The following is a 23,152-nucleotide window of genomic DNA, read 5'->3' on the forward strand; positions in this document are numbered from 1 at the left end:
TGTCTTATCATTTTGCCAAGTTTCTTGCTTGCAATTTAGGAACAATTCCACACGCACAGGGAGGTTTTTGTTAATTTCTTTCAGATGATGGTAGAGCACTTTGCATTATGTTGGACTCCTGATCACCTCTTTCTACAGAAATAAGTCTTAACAGTTGATCATTCCAATCACTTTTATAAGAGATGCTGTATCTTATAGTCAGCTTGTTATGTTAGTGCTGAAAGTGCTCTTTAGGAAAAAGAAGAGGTGCTCTGCAAAGGCATTGTTCTGCATCTTTGTATTATTATGTTCTGGGGACACATCTAAAGGCATTTGTTGAGAAAAGACCAATAGAAACTTGATGACTTGCATTGCTAAAAACAAGACTTTCTAGTTCCCTCGGTAATGTAAATACTTACAGTAACCCACAAATTCCCTGATATTGCCCATAATCTGAAAATATTTAGCAATTTCAGTGTCTTTCAGGACATGCTGATAGTTCTATTAGCTGAGGACAACCCTGTGTGAGATAGCAAGACTTTCAAATTTTTCAGTTTTTCTAAATTGTGTAGAAATTATATATATATATATATATATTTTCAGTGGTTTATATTTTAATGGTGGCTTGCTGACCCAAAGTAGGAGACTTTCCACTGACTTTAGTAAATATTTTTTATCATTTCTATAAAATAATGCAAATAATTTCAAGAGATTTAAGATTTCTAAGGTGAAAGAGGCGTATACAATTTCATGGATTTTAAGCACAGGAAGAAACACCTGCCTTTAAAGCACTTAGAATGATTACAGTGTATAGGCAAGGTTTGAGCTGAGATATATTGGAAGGTATTTTCACTGGTTTCACTTTTTTTGCTTAATTCCAGAAGAGGAATTAAAAATTCAGATATCTAAGGAATTGCTTTTGTCTTTTGAAACAGAATCAGAATAACCATGTGAATTAAGCTACGGTGAGGCAGGTTTTGCTAAGGGAGGAAGTCACAGAACGTAATGTATAAAACTCCTGCTTGCTAGACAGACAGAGGCATGGGTTAAAAAGTTTGCCTCTCTCATAACTTCCTGAATTTTTAACTGTTAACCATTTTCCATGCCAAAATCTTGTATAAAAGCAAACATCTGTTTGCACTGTGCCTTTTGTGTAAGGTAACATAAAGATGGATGGGGAGTCCTAGTTGTGGTTGCTATTTGGAAGTCAGCTTGGAAATCCAGCATGTTCTAAGGGGAGGGAAATAACTTACTGCTTACAATCTCCCAAAATGTACCCAGATAGCTGTTTCAAGGTTTAGTAGTCGTGTGGACATGACAAAAGCTGCATGGTGAAATAAACTGTAAACAGGAGGAGAGGAGGTGTCTTCCACATTAATGGGTATAATTTGTATGCCGCCAAACTGTATAAAGTTCCAAATACCCTCTAGAAAGAGTTCAGTCTTGCTTTGCATGTAACTTCCAACAGTGGTTGGGATTGTAAATTATTATTGTAAATGAGCCCTTTTGAGAATGAATGGCAGTCTCTTTTCTTTTCCTGCGATGTGAAGAAGTGGATTAAATTAGCCTGTCCTGACCTAGTTGAACTTGATGATCCTTATGGGTCCCTTCCAACTTGAGATATTCTCTGATTCTATGATTTGTCCTTATAGCTGAACTGCTACTGCTCCCCAGGGTGGCCATGGGTTTGCACATGCAGTGCAGATACCACCTGGGTGCACTGTGGAATGTGTTTGTTGGCATTTCCACTATTTTGTTCTGGAAGAAATGTAGATGGAAGAAATTTCAACTTGTATTTCAGGATTTCAGTGAGACATCCTCATGCTGGCAGCTTTTTTGCTTTTCCTCTCTCTCCCCTGTGTGCCATCTTTACCAGTTCTAGCTATAGATGTGCGAAGTGTCTTCAAACTCTGCTTTGTCTGCTGTGGTCTGTATGTTCTGTCCAAAGATCAAAAGCAGAAATAACTGAGTCCTTGGGAGCATTCAGGCTGTAATAGACTCTGACGTGGAGAAAGGGTCAGGAAAGCAGAAGTAACTCCTTTCTAGTCAGCCATTCAGCATGTACTTGATCAAAACCCAGTAGGTAATAATGCAAAATGTGGATTGCTTCATGGGCCACAAGTAAAATTTTTCCATCACAAAATGCTTTCTGTTCAGAGAAAGCAATTTCCTTAGAACAATTTCCTCAGATGCACTTCTCTTTTCTCTCTGTTCCTAAGGGATTTGCAATGTGGGTTAGTGGTGAAGTTGCTAATATTCTTTCAAAGTGGAGCATTGCCTTCTCTAACAACAGTGTTACATGATTTTATGGCATGAAGTTTTCTCTGGTAGGTGCATAAGTACAATAATCTAATGTGCCAGCATGTACAGTGAGTCACAGTAGGTCCTTGTGTCCCTTTTGGGAAGGAAGGCTCATGGTCTCTCATCCTGAATACAGTGCCAGTATAATGTGGAAGTCTGGTAACCTCGAGGCTGCAATAGGAGCCTGAGAGGAGGTGAATGTGCTCTACCCAGTTACCTGAGCAGGCTTCTCTGACATTCTGCACTTAACTGAATTTCTTTCTCTGTTGGGTGTTTCTGAATGTAAGCATTTATTTTTTTGCATGTAAATTACATTTTTATTAGTGTGAACAAAATGGAGCCTTTTCTTTCCCAGTGTTAGACTATCTAATGAGAAATTTTTTATAATATAATTCATACTTTCTGTTATTGTACAGTAAAAACAGTAGCAAATTAGATGAAAATATGAAAAGAGTCTGACTTTCCAGCTTATATGCTGTCTTAGGTTATTTAGGGAAGTTTTAGGATATTTGTATGAAATTACAGCTTAAAATAAAAATAGTAAAAACTTCAACATTTTTCCTTTCAGATACTATTTGGAATTTCAGGAAATCATGCTATAGCTACAAATGCAATTTTGTAATGTTCATGACTGAAACCTCCTATGAAGCTTTTGCTAATAGACCTCATTGAAGAAGGAAGCTAAGCCTACATATCTCAAGTGCAAAGCAAAATTGCCTAATACAGTCGAAGTAACTAACTAGTTCTAAAAATGTGAAAGCTGTTTTTCATCTCACATTCCCCCCTGAGGAAATTTGAACTGAATGTCAAGATTTAACTACTGTAATGTAGGTTTTCCCTCATGGTCAAACTCTGCCCAGCGATTAACATTAATGTCAGCTCTGGCATCTCAGTGAATGCATTTTCTTGTCTTCTCTTTCTGCTGATTTTTCTAATTTGAAAAAGAAATCAGGTATTCTAAGATAATTTGAATCCCAAACTTGTCTGTGCACTGCATAGATTCAGTACTATTTTGGGAGGGGGATGTTTCCACTAAATAACAAAAGAAAAATCATACACAGTAGTCAAATGCCATTTGTAATAGACTGTAAAGGGGCTTATGAGGGCAACACTTTGGAGTTGGAAAAGTTTATTTTGTAAGTATGTGGGATTTCAGTGTGGCTAAGACTTACAGTCATATCAGTGGCATGGGCGTGCACATCAAGAGGATGTAATGGGAGAACATTTCTTATGGATCCTTTGATGCTCAAATTTCTTCAAAAACTCTTATAGAAAACTTCAAAACGTTAGCCCTTTTGAACTGAATGTGAGGCTTGGGGTAAAAATGCAAACCTGAAGGTTTTTAAGGACAGAATTAGCTTCCCCATTTTTAATTTTCGTTAGTTTTTGGAACAGGATAATGTATTTCTCTCCCTAAAAGGTGCGACCTCCCACCCCAACCCCAATGCCTTTTTTTTTTCCTTTTTTTTCTTTCCTATGGAAAACTAAACCAAACTGAGAGGTGATATCCAAGATAGCAAGATAATAAATTATGCAATATGCTACCAAAGGTACTGAGATATTATTAATGTAAGGACAGCTTAAGCACAAAGTGATGCCTAATCTTCATGAGAAGATATCACCGTTCATACAGTACAATCACTATCAACAGTTGCTTCAGTTCCAGTAGGCAAGTGTTGTGGTTCTGTTTTTGTTTTCTGTTGTGATTCAAACTTCCTTGTAAGTCATTTAGCCCTCTTGTACAAAATAAAAATATATCGATGACTATGCCAACAAATGCATTTGGACCAACAAATGTGTTAGGACAAGAGACAAGGGGCAGAAACTGATGCACAGGAAGTTCCACCTGTATATGAGGAAGAACTTCTTTACTGTGCTGGTGACTGTGCACTGGAACAGACTGCCCAGAAAGGTTGTGGAGTCTTCCTCACTGGAGATATCCAAGAACCATTTGGACACAATCCTGTGCCACATGCTCTAGTATGACCCTGCTTGAGCAGGAAATTTGGACCACATGTGGTCCCTTCCAACCTTACCCTTTCTGTGATTCTATGAAAATTGTATTTGTTTCAGATCATATAAAAAAGTGAATGTTTGCATCCTGCAGAGACTTAAATCTATACAGGGAGCCACAATGATGACATCAAGGTTTTGCATAACTTTAAGGGCCAAGTCATATAGATCTGTGTAGATTAAGAACGTATTTCAGCACAGAGCAGGGCCAGTGATTACTGGTATGAGAGACATGCTCCCAAACCACAACTGGGAAGTCTGTAGACAAATACTGGAAATAATCAATTTCAACAAAAATATTTCTTTGAGATGACATTTCACGGTACATACAGAGATCACACACAGTAGATAGCCTAAGGTCAGGGAAATGGCAAAGATGCGACTACGTTTGTCTCCTCCCTAATCGCTCATCTCCTGGCTGCCTTCCTCTCTCTTTTTGTCTGTTTCTAGAGAAAGTTTTTGAAAGACTTTAGTATTGTCTGAATGCATAATGTAAAGTTTGGTGAAAACTCTAAAATATTCATGTGTGGGAGAAGACAGTAGTGTCCCACTCACTTCAGTATCCTATTTTTATGGTAGCATTTTGGGAATGTACATACTCTTAAATGCACTGTCTCATTTTCTCCTCATATTATTTTCATATTGTCATTCCAATCTTTTCTCTTTTTAATTTACATCTGGCTTTTTTAGCTCTTTCAACCACTCTTGCGTTTCCTTGTTTGCTAACTTGTTTTCTCTATCTCATTTTTCCTTTTTTTCTTTTCAGAAAAATCTGAAACATGAAGTTGTAAAATGGACTATAAACCAGTCAATTATTCACCTTTATCTCCACTTAAAAATGTCATTGTCAGCAGTAATAGGAGAAGGGGAACTTTCTCAGGAATGCTGCATGCAATGGCACAAGATGGAGATCACTAATACTAGGGAAGAGTAGCCTTTAGAAAGGGGCCTGAGAAGTAAAAATCTACACCAGAAGCTTTATGTAATTGGGGGTTTATTTGATATTCAAAATGTCAGTGGTAACAACAATAAGGATTGTTTCTAATTTTCTTTCAGCAACAAGAGCAAGACCCGACAAACTTATACATTTCCAATTTGCCACTTTCAATGGATGAGCAGGAGCTTGAGAACATGCTGAAACCGTTTGGGCAGGTTATCTCCACGAGGATACTGCGGGACTCGAGTGGGACCAGCCGTGGTGTTGGCTTTGCGAGGTGCGTCAGTGGTGTTAGCCATGCTGGCAGCCTTTTTCCTTTTTATAATTGAAAGGGCAGGAATAGGCGGAAAAGGCAGAAATTATTGAAAATATTAAAGTTTTTAAAGAGGAGGGAGATCTAGATGGAGATACCCAGTAGGATTTTGTTAATTCTTCCTTTGATAAAGCAAATATGGCCATGTCTCATCTTGCTTAGATGGCTAAATCTGAATCTATTGCTCTTACTGGACAACTATCTAGTTGAGTTCACTCTAAACCACTTCCTCCCCTTCTCTGTAGTTCTGCTTTCTCTTCTATCCCTGAACCAGTGAGCAAGAGTTATGCAATGCTTCACAGAGACTTCTCCTGTGACTTTTCTGGCTTTTGAAGTTTGAATCCGAGGCAGGAGACCATAAGGAAGAACCCCTTCTTCCCCACCCCCTGCCTTTTATTTTCTTTCTTTTTCTTCATTAGCTCCCTGGAGAAAATGAACTCATCATTGCCCTTTGAACATCAGCCCTTTGAATTTTCAGGCTCATTAACATGATGTCAACTGGGAAAGAAAATATTTTTATTCACTTACAGTAAATCTCATCTTAAAATATTTGACTGCTTTGTGAAATATCCCACCCAAATCAACAAGAGAAAGTATTTTCCGTAAATTAGTAGATACCTCCCAAATATTCTGTCCATGTGAGTCTACTTTTTCCCTAGTTAATTCAGGGTTTTTTTCTGGGATCTCTTCATCAAAGCCTTTTCTGTGCCTTTCTAGTATTTTTTTCTATTTATTACTAAGTCCAGCTTTAAACCTTGTATGACAATCACTATTTAGAGCCTTTAAATTGAAGATTTCTATTGTCAAAAATAGGGACATGCTTTGAGCAAAGAACTGGGATTCTCAAAATATGTTGTAAAATCTCTGTGAAGTCAAATTCCAGTAATTCAGATGTTCAACCAGTATTACAATAGCTCTGTATTTGAACAAGTAGCAGAATCTAAAATTAGTGCACAGAAAAGAACTGAACAAATTATATCTTGTGATGAAGCCAATATTTTTAGGGTTTGGTTTTCCTGTGAGTTGGCTGTGAGTATTTCACAGCACTGTGATTTTTATTCTCCTCTTTTTTTTTTAATCTCTTCCCTTCCAACCCCTACTTCCCAGCTTTAATTGCTTATCAAGCTGTCCAGTTTCAAGAAGGTATAACAAAGGAACAAAATAGGATAGTATTCATTATCTATGTTTAGAGTTTATCAAATTTTCTTCTGTTTAAATAAATCAACAAATATTTGTAATATTTTTGGTGTAAAACTAAGTGGCATTTCTATTTCATTCATACACTTGTATTTTATATATAGCTTTTACTTTTTGGTACTATGAAGGGTAGAATCCAGTAACATCCAAGCTAAAATTCAGTAGGCATTTTGAATTCTTTCAATCTCTTCTCCCTAAACTTGCTTACCAACTCTGCCTTGAATCAGTGGTATGGTAGGAAAATATATTTTTTCTAATATAGCTGGAAGTGTTTTAGAATCACATGCAAAAGTCCAAAAGACTTATATGTATCCAAAATCTCACTTCTGTTGAAGACTTTAAAAGAGATTAGTTTTCAAATATTTTCTCAACAGTTTCTGTATTATGCAGTATAAGTTTTATATATGCATATATGTGAAGTTATTTTTATATACATATATATATAGTATACATAAGTTATTGAATAAGCTAGTGCGGTTATATCTAATTAGAACTTCTTTCCTTTTGCAAGGTGAACATTTTTCTTCTACTGGAACATTTTTGGATAAATATTAATCAAAGTTAAAATTAATTAAAGTCCAAGAAACTTGCAGACATTAAATATAGATTTTAATTTCTTCCTTTTGGGAGAATTTTATTAGATTAATGAGGAGTAATGTATTTTATCAAGTCTAGACTTGAGTCTGAAACTAAATTATATTGTTTGTTTTATGAGAGACAAAAAAAATTAGATTTCTTTGATCCAACAATCCAAAACTTCTGAAAATTCTCTAAAAGGTATTTTTGGAATAATGAGGAAAACTTCTTGTTCAGTCTGGCATTTTGCTCGTTGTCTGTAATTACATATTGTCAGCCTGTGCAGAAAGGCTATCAGAATTAAAAACATGCCAAGACTTAGTAATTTTTAGTTCCGTTTCTTTGCTGCTGAGTCCATTGGCCTGATTTGTGGATATGAATTATAGAACTTAATGAAAAAATAAAAAGAAATTGTCTGTTTGACATTACCATATATCATCTTGCAGACAGCTGCAAAATATGTTCATCTTTTAAAATAAATTTTGTTTTACTTGCACATCTCATTCATCCATTGCAACTTAGTCCAGGCTGACAGTTAGGACAGACACATCTACACTGCAGTGCAAGGATGTAGCTGCAGCCTCCGGAACCACTCCCAGACTGGCAGTAGCTCACCAGCAGCCTGCTCAATCTATTAAGTCTAGATCTAACAACCTAAATGCACAAACCTGTTCAGGATTTTGGATATATTCTCAGTAGCTATCACAGCTATTGGTTCCTGTTTTGAAGGTAACTAGGAAACAATTGAATAGGAGTCAGGTACATCATTTAGTTGAAATGATGTGTATAAGCTGAAAGCTGCAAAGTCAGTTTGGGTCATTCAGTCAGCCATGTTTATATTTGAGTTTATTACTCTTAAAATGTACAGACACTTCAAAATCCTTTATGAAGAGTGGCATTAACCTTTGTTGTGTGCATCATCGACACCAAGGGTTCAGTTATGAGTGACAGTGATTCGGTCTTTCTGCTTCTTTCAAGGCAGCAAAGGTACTTTACACTGTAGCTGTCCGAGCTGCCTAATTTCTGAGTAAATAGGAGTATTGTATTTTCAGTTTGGCACTGACTTTGGTCTCAGAGTGCATAAAATGTTAATGAGCTTAGTTTTACCTTTCTGAAGTTATTTTTTCTTAGAAAACATCTTTTCTATTGCTCACACATGGGAAAGCAAGCCACAATAGTGAAGTGAGAAAAAGCAAGAAATATGCTTTGAGAAAAAGCAAGAAGTACGCTTTAAGAAAAATCACAAACACGGGAATCTGGTCGAGCATTTAATTTATGTAAATTATTCTTTATTTTCTTAGGATGGAGTCAACAGAAAAATGTGAAGCAGTGATTGCTCATTTTAATGGAAAATTCATAAAGACACCAGCAGGAGTTTCTGGTATGTTGCATATATTTCTAACAAGATGTATGAATGGGTTATTGCTTATGTGCTGGAAGCCTGTTACACTGATTGTTGTATCTGGCTTCTCATTTAGAGGCAGTCTTATTAAACTGTATCTTGTTGGTTGACTATAATGCTGACTTGCTTGGAACACAGTAAATCACTTTTCTGTTGTAAACCTTTTCTAGGAATCTAATGGTGTTCTCTCCTAGCAGAGAGACAAGTAGCTTAAGATAGCTATGCACAAATTTATATCCCACATAATCCCAGTTGAAGTCAGGAAACGTGTATCAGAACATAATCTGACTGATTGTCCATGAACAGGGTTTTTTTCAGAGACAAAAAATCGTCTACTTTTGTCATCTGTTGATGATTTTTTCAAAGTACTTTCAAAAATTTATTTAATTATAAAAAAATTAGGATCTGCAGCAGTGCCTGGCAGTATCATTCACTGAGGAGCTGCGACTCTCAAGTCATTGTAGGTTTTGAGGTTCTTCAGGAGGCTGGAAGGAGGTCAACATAGAATGCTGCTTCTAGAAATATCGTGCAAGGCAAAATTCAGAGAAAGCTGTGTAGTATGATTTTGTTGTCACACCAAGTTCCTCATCAGTTTGCTTTGTCAGCACTGTTCTAAGAGACAAAATGTATATTCCATAAACACTGAAAAATGAGGAAAGGAAATTCAAAGCTGCAGAGTAAAATAGAAAGAGGACAAGAAAGAAGGAAAGAATACATGCCTGACATTCCAGGCAACTTTCGGTAACCATTTTAATGAGAATCCCAAGTGGGAATTTTACAAATTACACTGTTGATGTGGTCACTGAAGCTGCTTTTATCCTGCTGGTGAAATGTTGTCTGTAGCCAGACCCTGTAACCGAGGAGGAGGAAGGTAGCCCTCAGCAGGCAGACAAGAATGCAGCTTGTTTAGTAAAACTACATACATGCCTCGTCCCTGAAAGATTGCACCAGTTTGAGGCAGTCTGTGCTGCAATAAGGATGGAAAGTGCTTCAGAGCACAGGAAACCACTCCCTTCAGCAACGCTAATCTAATACAGGATTTTGACTTCCCTGGCTGGGTTTTTGCAGACCCTTTGCCTTGGGATTAATTGCTGAGATTATTTAGTTAAAACTTTGTTACAAAGTTTTCTTAAATTTAAGCACTCTGTTACATTTTTTCCTTTGTTACTTTATTATTTTTAGTTAAAATGTTACAGCTCCCATGTAGAAACAGACAGTAAAGACGGTAAAAAACTGTAACAGAACCTCCTATTAGTGCTTTTTAGGTTTTTAATTTTTATTTTTACTTGCATTTTCCTCTTCTCAGCGAATGAGCCATCAAGCATGTCATTGTTAGTCATATTCTGGTGGACCATTGCTGAAGCTGCGCCCTTTTGTGGTTGGGTTCAACCAGATAGAAATGAAAAGTCGCTGCACAGAATTGTAAGATCAATTTTTACAGTGTGGAAGAAACATTTACCAGAAAAATGTTAATAATTAGGATCAAGAAATTTTCACAGAACTGTCCATCGTCTGAAAGTGTAAACTAAAGAGGGGTCTCAAGATGTAATCCACTTCACAGACTTTAACTTCTAATGCTCACTTGGCAAAGTAGTTATCTAGGCTCTCTATCTAGAACAGGACAAGAAACACACACCTCCAGAGATGGGTGATATCGTTGCCGTCAGCTATTCTTGTGATTATGAAGGGTGTCTAGATCGGTCACTCAGATAACTCTAAACGTCTGAAAGTCAGTTAAGTGACATGAGTTTCACCTTTCATAATACTGAAAAAGAGACAAATAATTAATTACATAATGGAGTCATGAGAACATTGTTTTTTAAAGACCCTCGATTTTGTTGTGTGAAGTTTCATTGCTCCTTGCAAAGGTTTTTATGGAGTTCAGATTCTTCCAGGAGTTCTTTACCGCACAGCAAGCACATGTCCAGTAATGCAGTCGTATTAGAGAATTCAACTTATGCATAATAATATGCTGCAGTCTGCCAAAAAGTGGGGCAGAGTCATGGTGCAACTGAGATCTTGGACTACCTGCACTGAGAAAAGTGGTTGTAGTGGGAAACCTCTTGGACAAACAAAGGTTAGGAAAAGGTTTTGAAATAGATTAGCATCTTTTGGGCTTATGGAGGAGCAAGTTCAAAGACATGCAAAATAAAATTGTAGAACTGGAACTATGTTTAAATTAAAACCTTGTGTCCTAGAAACTTAGCTAAAATCAGCAAAGGGAACTGGCTCTAAAAACACTGTTATCAGGATGAAGAGGGTAGGAGAGACGGACCTTTAATGAAATAGGTGTGGGAGGAAGAACATCTGTTCAACAAAAACATGCTTTTATAATGCAGCTTTGTTATTTTAACTAAGTTTGGGTTTAAATGGAAGAATGGGTTAAATGGTTATAGGAAGCATAGATGAAACCTTCTCTGGAGTATGAGAAGACAGAACGGAAAAACCTATAAGAATCTGGGAAGGCCAAGGATAACACAGCATGATCACAAAAGTATTGACTAGAGTTGAGTGAGTGATGATACTGAGCAAGCTAAACCCAGATGTAACAGGCTATTCAGGCTTTATTTAGCTTAGTGAAGTATATTCAATATTTAGTGTGTCCCTGTTTGTCTTCAGTAAAGAACAAGAAGGGTTACCTTAGAGAGCAATTTGAAATGCACTGCAAGTTGGTGTAATCCTAGAACTGCTAGAAGTGATATATTAGTTTCACTCTTTGTTGTTGGGGTTTGTACTTTTTTATGTAAGTTGTTGTAATAGTTTGTTATGTTTTATGGACTATGACTTCCTCTCTAGTTCTCTCAGAACTTTAATTTTTATACTTAATTCTCTTCTCAAATGAACATTTATTACATGATTGCTGTAATCTTGAAGTAACTTTTGCATTTAGTTTTACTTTTTAAAAGAAACTATTAAAGAACTTAACTATTTTTTCAGTGAATAATATGATATTTAAAGCTTTTCTATTCTCCTGTAAAATGTAAACCTCATGATGTGAATTGCAGGAAACAGACTAGACCAGTAAAAGGAGCCAGGACACAGTAGATGAGTAGTGAGAGCAGAGCACTGTACTTAGCCCCCTTCCCCTAAAAATGATACAAATGTGTGTATGTGCTTATGTTTTTGCGTTGGATCCCTAATGATTGTAGAAATGATCTGCTAGGCAAAGTCATGCAAGGCATCAACTCCCTAGCACAGTAGCATGTAGCTAGGTGATGATATGTGAGAATAATTATATAAATGATTCTGTAAAGCAGTTTTGCTGTAGAATCCACAAGATGTATGTAAAGTCTATTTATCTCATATTTAAAATTAAAAATGTAGGAGTTGAAAAGTTACAAAAGTTTTATGCGTGTTCTAAAGGCTTTGGAACCTATTTCTTTATATTTAACATTTCTTTTAATATTTCTTCTCCTGAATAAGAATGGAGGTGATTTTTTAATTTTTTTAATGACTGTAAGGTAGAGAGCATTTTTGCTGAACATCCCATACCACTTCATGAATGGCTGGTTATGGTGATGATCCAAAAATCATAGATTATCCATGACCCACTCCTCTCTTCCCACTTACGATAAATGTATTGGTCACTCAGATTATGTTTTAGGGAGGAAATTGAGAGTGTGAGAGCCCTGCTGCTGCTCGTGCTCTTGACTAGACTAAGAAGAGGTCCACCAGGTATGGTAGACCCTACTGTTTGAAATGATTCTGACCTTGGACATCTTTCTAGTGCAAGGGAGGAGTGCAATTGGAGCCTGGAAGTGGCTATCTTCTGTCAGTCATTTATGAGTGTTTTCTATTTGCTTGCCTTTACAAAAGATCTAGCACTGAAGATCTCTGTATAGTGAATTTAAACCACTTGACCCTAAGCTCATATTTCTTAGTTCTCTCTCACAGATTCTTTAGAAATAATCTGTGAACCACAGCCTGAAAACCACTGCTAAAGAGTATCAAAACCTCACAGTGCAGGTGTTACTCCTGTTAGTCACACAGAGGATTGAAAATTTCATTCATTAGATCAAGACCCTGATATTACCTCACCAAGGTTGTGGGTTTGATCCCTGTATGGGCCATTCACTTAAGAGTAGGATTCGATGATCCTTGTGGGTCCCTTCCAACTAAGAATATTTTGTGAAATCTGTGAATTAGAAGCTTATACTGCTCTAACTTCCATAGTTTGCAATTGCTGCTTTGTTTTAAGAAGCAACATAGGAATAGAAAAGAAAAATACTTCTCAAACTGACTTGAAATATACTTCTGTGACGAATTATTAAACGTTGTATAAATTATTAAAGCAATGGAACCCTGAGCATTATGTTTAAATGGAGACTAGGATAGTGAAAGGTATACATTTAAGTTCTCTTTAAACTTACAAAGCTACCCTGATCTTGTGTTGTATAACTTCTTTTTTAATTCATACAGCCTTTGGCAAAAGTTTTTAACTCTACAGGCTTGCTCTATCATTTAAGTGATGTTTTAATGTCAGAGTTCATTAAGTCCCATATGCTTTGCACTAGAAAATAAGCAATGAAAGTCAATAAAAGATACAGTTTAATTGAAAACTGACTAAAAGAATAGTATTTTCCAACTATTTTATTGTATTTTTTTGTATCTGAAGGCAAGGTTTATTAAAAAGTTGGTAAAGGGAGCCATGTAAAGTCGAGGGTGTAAATACAAATTCCAACAAAGAACATCAGTTTTATTCTTGTATTTATAGTATCACCTGCTATGTATTTGAGTAAACACTGAATTAAGAAAGACAGAATTCTAATGTAGAGATGTGAGAATGTGTGTACAACAAGGAAGAATTTATTCTCTGTACTAATATTGCATTCATATCTCTCTTCTGTAAAAATATTAGCCCTAGAGGAGGATGATTTGGGGCAGGAAGAGGAGGTCAGCCCTTTCCACACCCAAATTTTAAGGCCCTGACCTGCTGTTACAGAGCAGCAAAGCTCACAGTTACAGTTACAGATTGCCTCCATAGCTGCAGGCATCCACAAATTAGTGAGAGTGTTGGTTTTCATTAGATGTCAGAAGAGTGGGCATGTAAACATAGTGTCTTAACTGCAAAAGCTTAAGTCCATTCTGAGTTGTAGCCTTTTACATCAGCTCTCTCTTAGCTGTGAATGCAACTCTGAATATGATTAATGATCTGCTTCATCACTGGGCCTGCATAGTTCCCAACAATTAAACAATAAAAATGACTCTCCCTTCCTTCCTGGACTACAGAAGATTGCTTGATTAGTCTGTACAGCTTGTTCGAGTTTTTTGTTCAAATATATATATCTATTATAAACATGTTCTTATGTGCAAGAGAGAGAATATGTTACATATTGGTGAAAAATATAACAGAAGGTAAGCTGAAGAAATAAACTTCAGATTTAATTCTGGAAAGAGTAAGGATTATGTTTATTCTTTGGTGGGAGGGAGATCAGTAGATCATACTTGGCTCCCACGAAGGTTTATCTCCTTCTCATGACCCTCCATCCGATGATCATCAGTCATTGCGTTGTTGAAGGAATGGACACAGTGGCATTTGGGTCACATGTATGGAAGAGCAGCCAAAAATTGCAGTTAGGCTTTCAGTTGGAGCGGTCCCTGCTGTCAGCATTCAGATCTTGAACCAGAATCAGGGAAGGCCAATGCTATAGAGCCTGCTCGCAACAGCTGATGGTATTAAATAGATGGTCTGCATTGTTTTTCTTAGTGTGAGTTGGAACATTCACAGCATTTGGCCTCTTTCATGGGTGCAGTGAGGAGCAAGAGAAGGTGGAAGGTCAGAGAAACAAGGGTTCCCATGACCAGATCCATGTTCAGTAAGATGGAGTACTAACTTCTGGTAATCACAAATTAATGCCTTTTTAAGTGTGAGTTTTTTCATTGCTGAAGGTTTTGGATATTACATATGCAAAATCCAGTTCATGTGGATAATTCTTATTCTACTTTTTCTTCCTCTTTAAATTTGTCAGGAGAATTTTTACAATGCCCCATAGAATATGTTTAGTCATCTAAAATTTAGCTGTTTTCAGTTATCTACTGACAAATCAAATTTATTCTTAAAATAGGTTTTCATGAACATTTTATTCAACAGTTGGACAGGTTTAGTCTGATTTTTTTTAAAAGATCTTTATGTTGAGACAATAATGGGAAATATAAGCACAAATAATGCTTTCAGATAAGTATTTTACAATTCATTATGGGGATTTTTAGTGAAAGCATAATGCAGCATTAAATAAAACATTTACTACCTGTGAGTGCTATAATACAGAATCACAGGGCTGGAAATGTTTAGGTACTTTCTGGTGTCTTTCTAAGCTGTTCTCATGCCAGTTTCTTTTGATTTCACCCAGAATTTTATAGTGTGTATTTTTGAAGTCACATATGCTCCCCACAAAACTAGATTTTGAAATAACATATAAGTAGTCAAAGATATTCAAGTTGAGGAAGAACATTTTTTTAAGACAGTTAACTTCAGTATTTGGATCTCCACTCTCTGTTTCTGAGGATTTTTTTTTCCTCACTATGTAAAATCAATTAAAATAATTTCATACAAGAACCTGACAATTTTACCCATATTGACTACTGTATTCTGAGATTAACTCCTTTTATTTTAACAGAACTGTATGTGATTAAAATGCTTTGTGCTATGACAAAGTTATTGGGTCATTGGCTTTTATAAAGTAACATCAAAGTGTCCATCAGCGTATGGATATAATACCTTTTTGCCCCAAGCATGCCAAGACAGAAGTTGCTTTGCGTGATGGAAGACCCCAAAGCAAAACTCAGTTCTGGGAATGCCAAAAATGCCCTCAGAAATGCAGGGTTTGGAAGATAATATTCTCCTACTTTGGGGTTTCTATTATTTCCTTGTTCATTTACTCCACCATCCATAGGTCTCCAATACTTTTCCAGTGTCATTAGCCTAAACTTTTCCTGGTTTATTTTATGATTATAGTCTTTTAATTACCATTCTCTTTAGGATAATACATTTTTAATTAATTCCATTGTCATGTTTAATATTATAGTCTGACTTTCTTATATTAATAAGTTATTTGCCTCCTGTCTAACAGCACACAGGTAGGAAAGGTGCAGGTCTCTGACCTATGTGGTCAGTGTTGGAGATGAGACAGGGAACCACACGCCAGTTCTGTCTCCCAGTTCATCCCTTTTTTATAGAGAAGGTAGAAGTATAACCAGAGCTAGTGTTTTACCTATGCCATTCAAAGCCAGGGGTGACTTGGCTGTTAAAGCTAGTTTTGTGTCAGAGTTTTGAAAGCCAAGGTCTTTGTGAGATTATGTGTCTGAGGTTTTCAATAACCACCATCTTTTGCAAATGCACACAGGGTGAAGAGACATCAACACTGACCATGGTTATAGTAATAGATTTTGTTGAAAGTTTTTCTTGGGGTTGTTTTTTTTGCAGGTGGCCTTCCCACCCCATGTGTTTACTCTGCATTTGGAAACTTGTATGTTTTCAGGTCCAGCCATGTCTCATGAAGATGTTTCCAAACAGAGAATGACTGGAGGAGTGTCATGGTAAAGCCTAGACAGCTCATGTGTTAGGAATTATTGGCAGAGAAGCACTCACATCCAAGTCATACCAGTGCTTCCACCCTGTGATTAGGGAGGGTGTGGTGTGATGTAGCAGAGCTGTGCTTCAGCCAGAGGTACTTGGAAACGTGGAAGCTAGTAACAGGGAAAGAAAGAATACTGTGCAAACTTTTCTTTTCCACTGCTTCAGTTCTGACATTAAAAATTGAAGTCATGGTCAGGAATTATATCAGGCAAAACAATAATAACAAAAACCAAACCAAACCAAACAAACAAAAAAAGAAAAAAAAAAAGAAAGTTTGGTGATGCTGTTTCATGACAGTAAGCAAAATCCCAAAAGAGCAATCTTGAAGAATTTCTAGTGGCACTGTGTGTTCTTTATAGAGCAGAGATAAAATGGGAGTGGACAGCTGGGACATTTTTTCAGAGTAAAGTGGCAGGAGATAAAGGTGCCCACTCCACCTTGCTGGTTGGAATAAGTGGAGGTTCTGTGCCAGCTCTTCTGGCTGTTCTGGATGAGCAGAGCACTTTAAGTTTGGGGACATTACTGAAACCTCCAAGGGATGGGGAGAATATGTTATAGGCCTTCGGGCAGATTTGTTCTCCACCCTCTTTAGACATACCTCCAAGGAGACAAAGCTCAGAATTCAGATGACAGTTCTTGTTCATCCCCAGACCAGCAGACACATACTCAGGATATACAGACCATGTTTCTTTCCAACAGGTTTTAGAGCAGTAGTTTAAAATCAAAGATTTAAGGCATTCCAGATGTTCTGTTTGTGTGTGGCAGTTGTCCCTGTGCTATGCAGAACAGTTGTTGATGCTGTAGTATGAGTCTGTGTTATTTAACTGCTGTATTGGGAATATAACTTAAAAACCATACCTCATTTGGAGAGCTGAACACCTGTGTAAAAATGCCACTTCAACTAATTTTTCTTCTTTCTTCTCAGTTCCTGCAGAACCTTTATTGTGCAAGTTTGCTGATGGAGGACAGAAAAAGAGACAGAATCAAAATAAATATATACAGAATGGAAGAGCATGGCACAGAGAAGGCGAGGTGAGACTTGTAAGTCCTCCCTTCAAGCTTTAGTGTGGGTGTGCAATAATGAATACTTATGAAAATGATAGGCATTGAGACTTCTTGGCTTGGGTCTTTGGCATATTAACAATGTGCAACCAACTCTCACCTGACAGATTTAAGTGTGTCTTTCTTTAGAGGAAAAAAGGCAAAATGCAAAACACTGAATCCTACCTCATGAAAGTGAATAATAAAATGTCCTTCAAGTTGGTCGTATTATAAACTTCAGCCTTCTCATATTATAAAACTACCAGAAACATAACTTTATTTACATGTAGTAAATAATCCTTTAATCTATACAGTGCTCAAATGCACATCACTTTCACAAGATTAAAATAGTATACCAGTACCATGCAGCATTAATTTCTTTTTAGTCAACAGTTGTTTTTATCTTTAATGTTCAAGATAGTTTCATAGAGCTACTGTGGTTAGAAAGCCTAGACACCTCATTTGTATTAGACAGGAAAATTCAAATGTGTCTTCTGAAAAACTGCACTCCCCATTCATATAGTTAATATATTGTAGGCAACACCCTAACATAATCATCTGCATGCCCTGTCTCTCAAATGTACACGTGTTCTTTTAGCCAGGTATTTCCCAGGTTACATTTTGTTCCTCATGATGGGAACATGGAAACTTGTATTCATAGTCAATATCGCCAATTCTCTTCACTTCTCTTCACAGTACATAATTCCTTCTGTCAATTAACCTTTCCCTAAGTTATGGTAATAAACGATTTCAATACAATTTTTCAGTTAAAAATAATACAACTAAAGAAAGAGTAAGAGAAAAAATAATTTATGATCAAAATTAATTTTGTCAACTCTATTTTTTCTACTTTTTTTAAAGGCTGGAATGACACTCACGTATGATCCAACCACAGCTGCTTTACAAAATGGGTATGTTGAATAATGACACACTAATTCAAAAAAATGTTTGCGTTATGAAAGATGCAGAGAACTGGCATTTAATAAATATTTCTGCATTTTCTAGATTTTATCCGTCACCCTACAGTATTACAGCAAACAGAATGATCACTCAGACATCTATTACGCCATATATTGCTTCTCCAGTTTCCACATACCAGGTTTGTATTTAGAACTTAGGTGAAATGGTTCATTGGAGCTTGTGTTTATTTATCAATTGTTACATCTGGTTTTATGAATTCTCCAATAATGTTTCATTTTAATGAATTGGCCTCTTCGTGCTGTACAGCATGAAAGTGACAGCCTGGAAACCAATAGTGTGTGTGTTTTCAGGAAGCACAGCAATTTAATGAGATGCAGGATGTCTTGCAAAACAAAGCCTCTTAACTTCTGCTGATGGCTAAGGTATTTGTAGCCACTTCTGCATTTTATGTCTGAGTTTTCATTTTCTCTCAGTCAGGTTCTTTTAATATCAACAATATATCTTTAAAGTAATTATTCTTTATTTAAAACCTTCTTCATTTAATTAAATTAATTTTCAAAGATATGTTTCCATGCATTTTGAATTTTTCTTTGTTTTGGTGCAGAAAGCCTGACAATAATGAGTTACGTAGTTGTACTAAAATGGGTACAGAAACTTGCTTGACATTAGAGAAGGAAATTTGAGAAAAGATTTCAGAATCATAATTACTTTAGCATTCAAATTCAGTGGTTTTCTGTTAGGAGTAAAGTATTTAATATCCTAGGACAATGTTTCTAAACCAAAGGCGACTTTATTTTGAACAACATAATAAAACATAAATCACTTGACATTTTTTGTTTTTAGAGCCCATCCCAAAGCTTTCTGAAGAGGGATTTTGATAGGTACCATCTTGAGTCCCCATAAGGGATATTGATGAACAATTCAATATGCTGGAAATTATATAGAACAGTTTTAATACTTTGATATAAATCTCTTAGGAATGCTCAATTTTAAGGCATCGTACATTTCAGTTTACAAGCAACTTGCTTTTAATGCAACTAGTATGGCAGTCTTACATGTATGCTCTGTAATTACTGCTTGAGATGTGTCAATTATCCTACTGTACCCGAAATCATGAGCTATTTTGGCATTTTACTGCTTTACACATAAATGAAGTAAACATCAGTGATTCAGATCATAAATGACCAAAACTAATTAAATTTAGAAAATTCTTACCTCTCTATGTCAGGGGAAGGAGAAGAGCCTGTTTGGCTCTTTAGTGAGAGTCATGCTGAGTTTTCTGGCTTATTGTGTGTAAGAATGCATTTGGAAGGCTATGTAAAGGGCATATAGAAGGCTAACAGAGGCACTGTGGGCCATTTCTTCAGTTTTCTCTTGCAGAATTTTTCATTTAGCCTTCTATTCCAGGTGAGAAGAATGAGGAAGAATTATCTAATATTAGTTTGGAGATCTAATGGCTTCTTGCATGAGCGAACTGTTGTGTAGGAGTTAAAAGTGTTCTCCAGTGCAAAGGGCAGCTGGATTATTTTTATATTAATTTCTGAGGTAACTTATGCAACACAATGTTTGCTCTCAGCAGACAGTACTAGTACTGTATTTTTCAGTATATTGAATCATTCTGCTTGGTACAGCAGATCTCAGAAATTGCAGTAAGTTCTTACCCAGAAAAAGATTCCAGTAAAATTAGCTGCTACCCTTTATTAAAATATAAATTATTTATCCATATAAGACTCTGATATTGAGAATCCAAGCAAAATCTGTGAGTTGGCATGGAAACATACTATTTAGGAATACAGTATTGTTTTCTGGGCTTATTGAGATAGGCAGACCACAATCCATTATGTTTCCAGAAATGTAGTTAGCAGTATTTCAATATACATAGCATGCTTAAATTATTGTGGATGGAGTTATGAATATCATTATGTTAGAAGTGCCATAGTAATTGGAATTGAAAATTAAATTGAAGTATTCTGTACTGTGGAGGAAGGAGGTTCTTGGCCAGAAGAGTTTCACAATTTGAGTATTAGTCACATCTTCATTACTGATTACTCTCACTGAAACCTGCAGCATTCCGTCTTCTACAGGTTGTATCACACAAGCATGATTTATTTATTTTTTTCTTTGAGGCATGGTATAACCTGCTCCTAGATTTATTCTTATTAAAGGTAAACAAGTTTAATAAAGTTTTAGCTAGTGTTTGTTTCTGCAACTCCTGTACACCCAAATGACTATACTAAGCCAGTTACTATGATAGTGTGAGTAAATTAGCCAAAGTTTTAGTCAGGGTGTATCAGTATTTTTGCCATTAAGATTTTGCCTGAGGAAAGGGAGTGTTCCAGTCTTTTCCATTCCATTTTTGAACTCCTGTTTGCTCTTTTCCTGATAAGAAAAGAAAAAAAAAATTACTCTGATTTGAAAATCAGTACCAAAAGGAGGCAAGAAATATTTCCATCTTCCAGAAAATACCTCATCTGGATTGTTTTCAAAACTGTATGTCTACCTGTCCTGTTCACAGGACTCTGGGAATGAATGGTTGAGGTGTTTACAGGGCTTTAAGCGTCCAGCAGCAGTGGTGAGTCAGTGTGCAGTGCAAGTCAGAATCCTGCCTTATCCTACACACCTATAGCGAGTGTGGAAGAAACATTTTTCTTACTTTTAATATTTCTTGCAGCACATTTTTTCAAAGATCTGTTGCAACCAGGTCTTTTTAACTAGGATAACAGTATAACCTATTGGTTTACCTTTTTACTTTGCCATGCAAAGTTAGGCATGCTACCACAATTGAAGTATTTGATCACTGGTTTTGGAGAGAAAATGCTTGTTGCAAGAGAGCAGGAATGCTCATCTGATCCTTCTTTTCTTCCTGTGCTTTGGGAATAACATACCGCAGTGTCTTGGAGAAGAACAGTTCTCCTAATTCTTCTCTTTTTTCCTGGAACAAGATTACGGCAGAATTCCTGATTTCTTTTTCGCTTGTGAAAATACAATAATTTATTTTATTCTGATCACACTAGAAGGCAAATGATGTTATACCATCTGAGATCCCAATTACTTTTCCACAAAGGAATTTTGAAGACAGATGGTGCCTCCTTTTTCAACATAGCAGGAATCTATCAATCATCTATTTGAATCCTTTTAGCGTACTTGATAAAGTTTCTGAAAACTGCACTAAAAACATAGTATATTTTTCTGCAAGGTGTATGTGGTATATTGTCTCCAAATCTTGTCTCTGATTTACAGGTGCAATGAAACCATTTTTTATAGAAATCAGTGTTGTTCCACAGAGAATTGTATTAAAAAGGTCAATAAATAAGGGAGAGGGCTTGCTAAGATGATGTATTAAATTTTTACTATAACTCAGTTGGAGTATTCATGAAAAGGATTAATAAAATGAAAAATAAAATACCAATTTTGTTCTAGGTTCAGAGTCCTTCTTGGATGCAGCCTCAACCATATATAATGCAGCACCCAGTAAGTTTTTACTCTTCTCCATTGTTGTGTTACTCATGGTATAAATACTTTATATACTTTAAACGACAGGAAGTAAGTCTATTCCTGCGGAGTTACTTTTAGATTTGACAATTACATCATGACTAAATCATGGATCAAAATTAAAGGTGAAATAAAGATAGTAAACCTGAATTGGGGCCTCATTTTATCAGGTAAAATAAAAAAAGCTACCTTCAGACTATCAAGGTGATGAGGACCATTAGAGTTACCACATCAGAAAGAGGAAAATTTGTTGGGTTTTTTGTTTGTTTGGGATTTTTTGTTGGGTTTTTCTTTGTTTGTTTTGTTTTGTGGTGGTTTTGTTTGTTTATTGTATTTTTACTTTAAAAACACTTTGCAAATATCAACCTTACGCAAACTGTTTACCCTTCAGGAGCTGAAATTAAAGACCCAATGTGTTAGAGTGGGTCTACCATAGTTCAGACTGGATAATTTGTGAAAGACAGACAGGTGTAGTGATATATATGACATTATGGGCACTCAGTTGAGAAAACCTGCATAGCCTGTTCTGGCTTCACCACTCAGGAGTAATGCTAATCTCCCTACACTTTTGTCTGTACTAGACTGTCAGGCATTCTAATCTATACTTTCCCGTGATATTTTGCTTCTTATCTATGTCATTTGCCAATTAAGTACCATTATATCTGACAGTAAGTTTCTGAGATGAGCGTTACTAGTAATACCAGGCACTTTAATATATGCACTCTGGTAGTTAACAAACACGTCTGTTTCCAGATATAGAAAGGACATGGTCTTGACTTTAATTAACCTCTCCATGCAGATTATAGAATGTAAGTCTACTTGGCAGAACATTTTCTTCTTGGGCATTCAGAAAAGGCGATGCTGAACCAGAACACCCTCTCACACACTTAATTGTTGTATTTATGGGTTTTGGTGTTAAATACACGCACAACAAGTTTTAACTTCCCTCTCTATCAACACAGATTTGCATAAAAAAACATATTGCAAATCATGCTGGGAAAGACACAAGTTGATATGTTATAATGCTATAAGGTGTATTAGTTGCACAGGTACACAAGATGAGATTTCAAGTTGAAAATAAAGATCTAGATTCTTGACTGAAGATGAGTTTTGGCCCGTGTGAAGACGGGTGCTGTCTTGTTCGTTTGCTTTTCAGAGAAGCCTGCAGTCCACAGACAGGAAATTCTTTCAGTATTTGATATGCCTGTGACTCATTTCATCTACACTGATCACATGGTTGTTTTTCCAACTGTATTCTATGCTTCTTTTTATTTTCTTTTTTATTATTATTTTCTTTTAAGGATTAGTTATTAATTCAAAATATTGGTTTTCAGTACACTGCAATTATTTCTGTTAATTTTGAGCCTCCATGAATTTTAATCAACACCTTCTGCAAGCATAAGT

At 36.2% G+C, this 23,152-nt stretch overlaps 1 protein-coding gene across 4 annotated transcripts in view; it reads left to right on the forward strand.

Moving 5' to 3' along the window:
* The window catches only part of RBMS1 (RNA binding motif single stranded interacting protein 1), a 145,418-nt gene that overhangs the window by 113,932 nt on the left and 8,334 nt on the right, over positions 1-23,152 (forward strand). For 3 of the 4 annotated variants that reach the window (XM_032693144.1, XM_032693146.1, XM_032693147.1), the window contains exons 5-10: positions 5,350-5,507; positions 8,618-8,697; positions 17,220-17,335; positions 18,197-18,246; positions 18,341-18,434; positions 21,677-21,727. In XM_032693144.1, coding sequence (XP_032549035.1) covers positions 5,350-5,507; positions 8,618-8,697; positions 17,220-17,335; positions 18,197-18,246; positions 18,341-18,434; positions 21,677-21,727 — 549 coding nt within the window. The remainder of the gene's footprint in view (positions 1-5,349; positions 5,508-8,617; positions 8,698-17,219; positions 17,336-18,196; positions 18,247-18,340; positions 18,435-21,676; positions 21,728-23,152) is intronic. The other variant, XM_032693145.1, reaches the window with a different exon arrangement.

The sequence above is a fragment of the Chiroxiphia lanceolata genome, chromosome 7 (genome assembly GCF_009829145.1).
Source record: "Chiroxiphia lanceolata isolate bChiLan1 chromosome 7, bChiLan1.pri, whole genome shotgun sequence".
Taxonomy (NCBI): domain Eukaryota; kingdom Metazoa; phylum Chordata; class Aves; order Passeriformes; family Pipridae; genus Chiroxiphia; species Chiroxiphia lanceolata.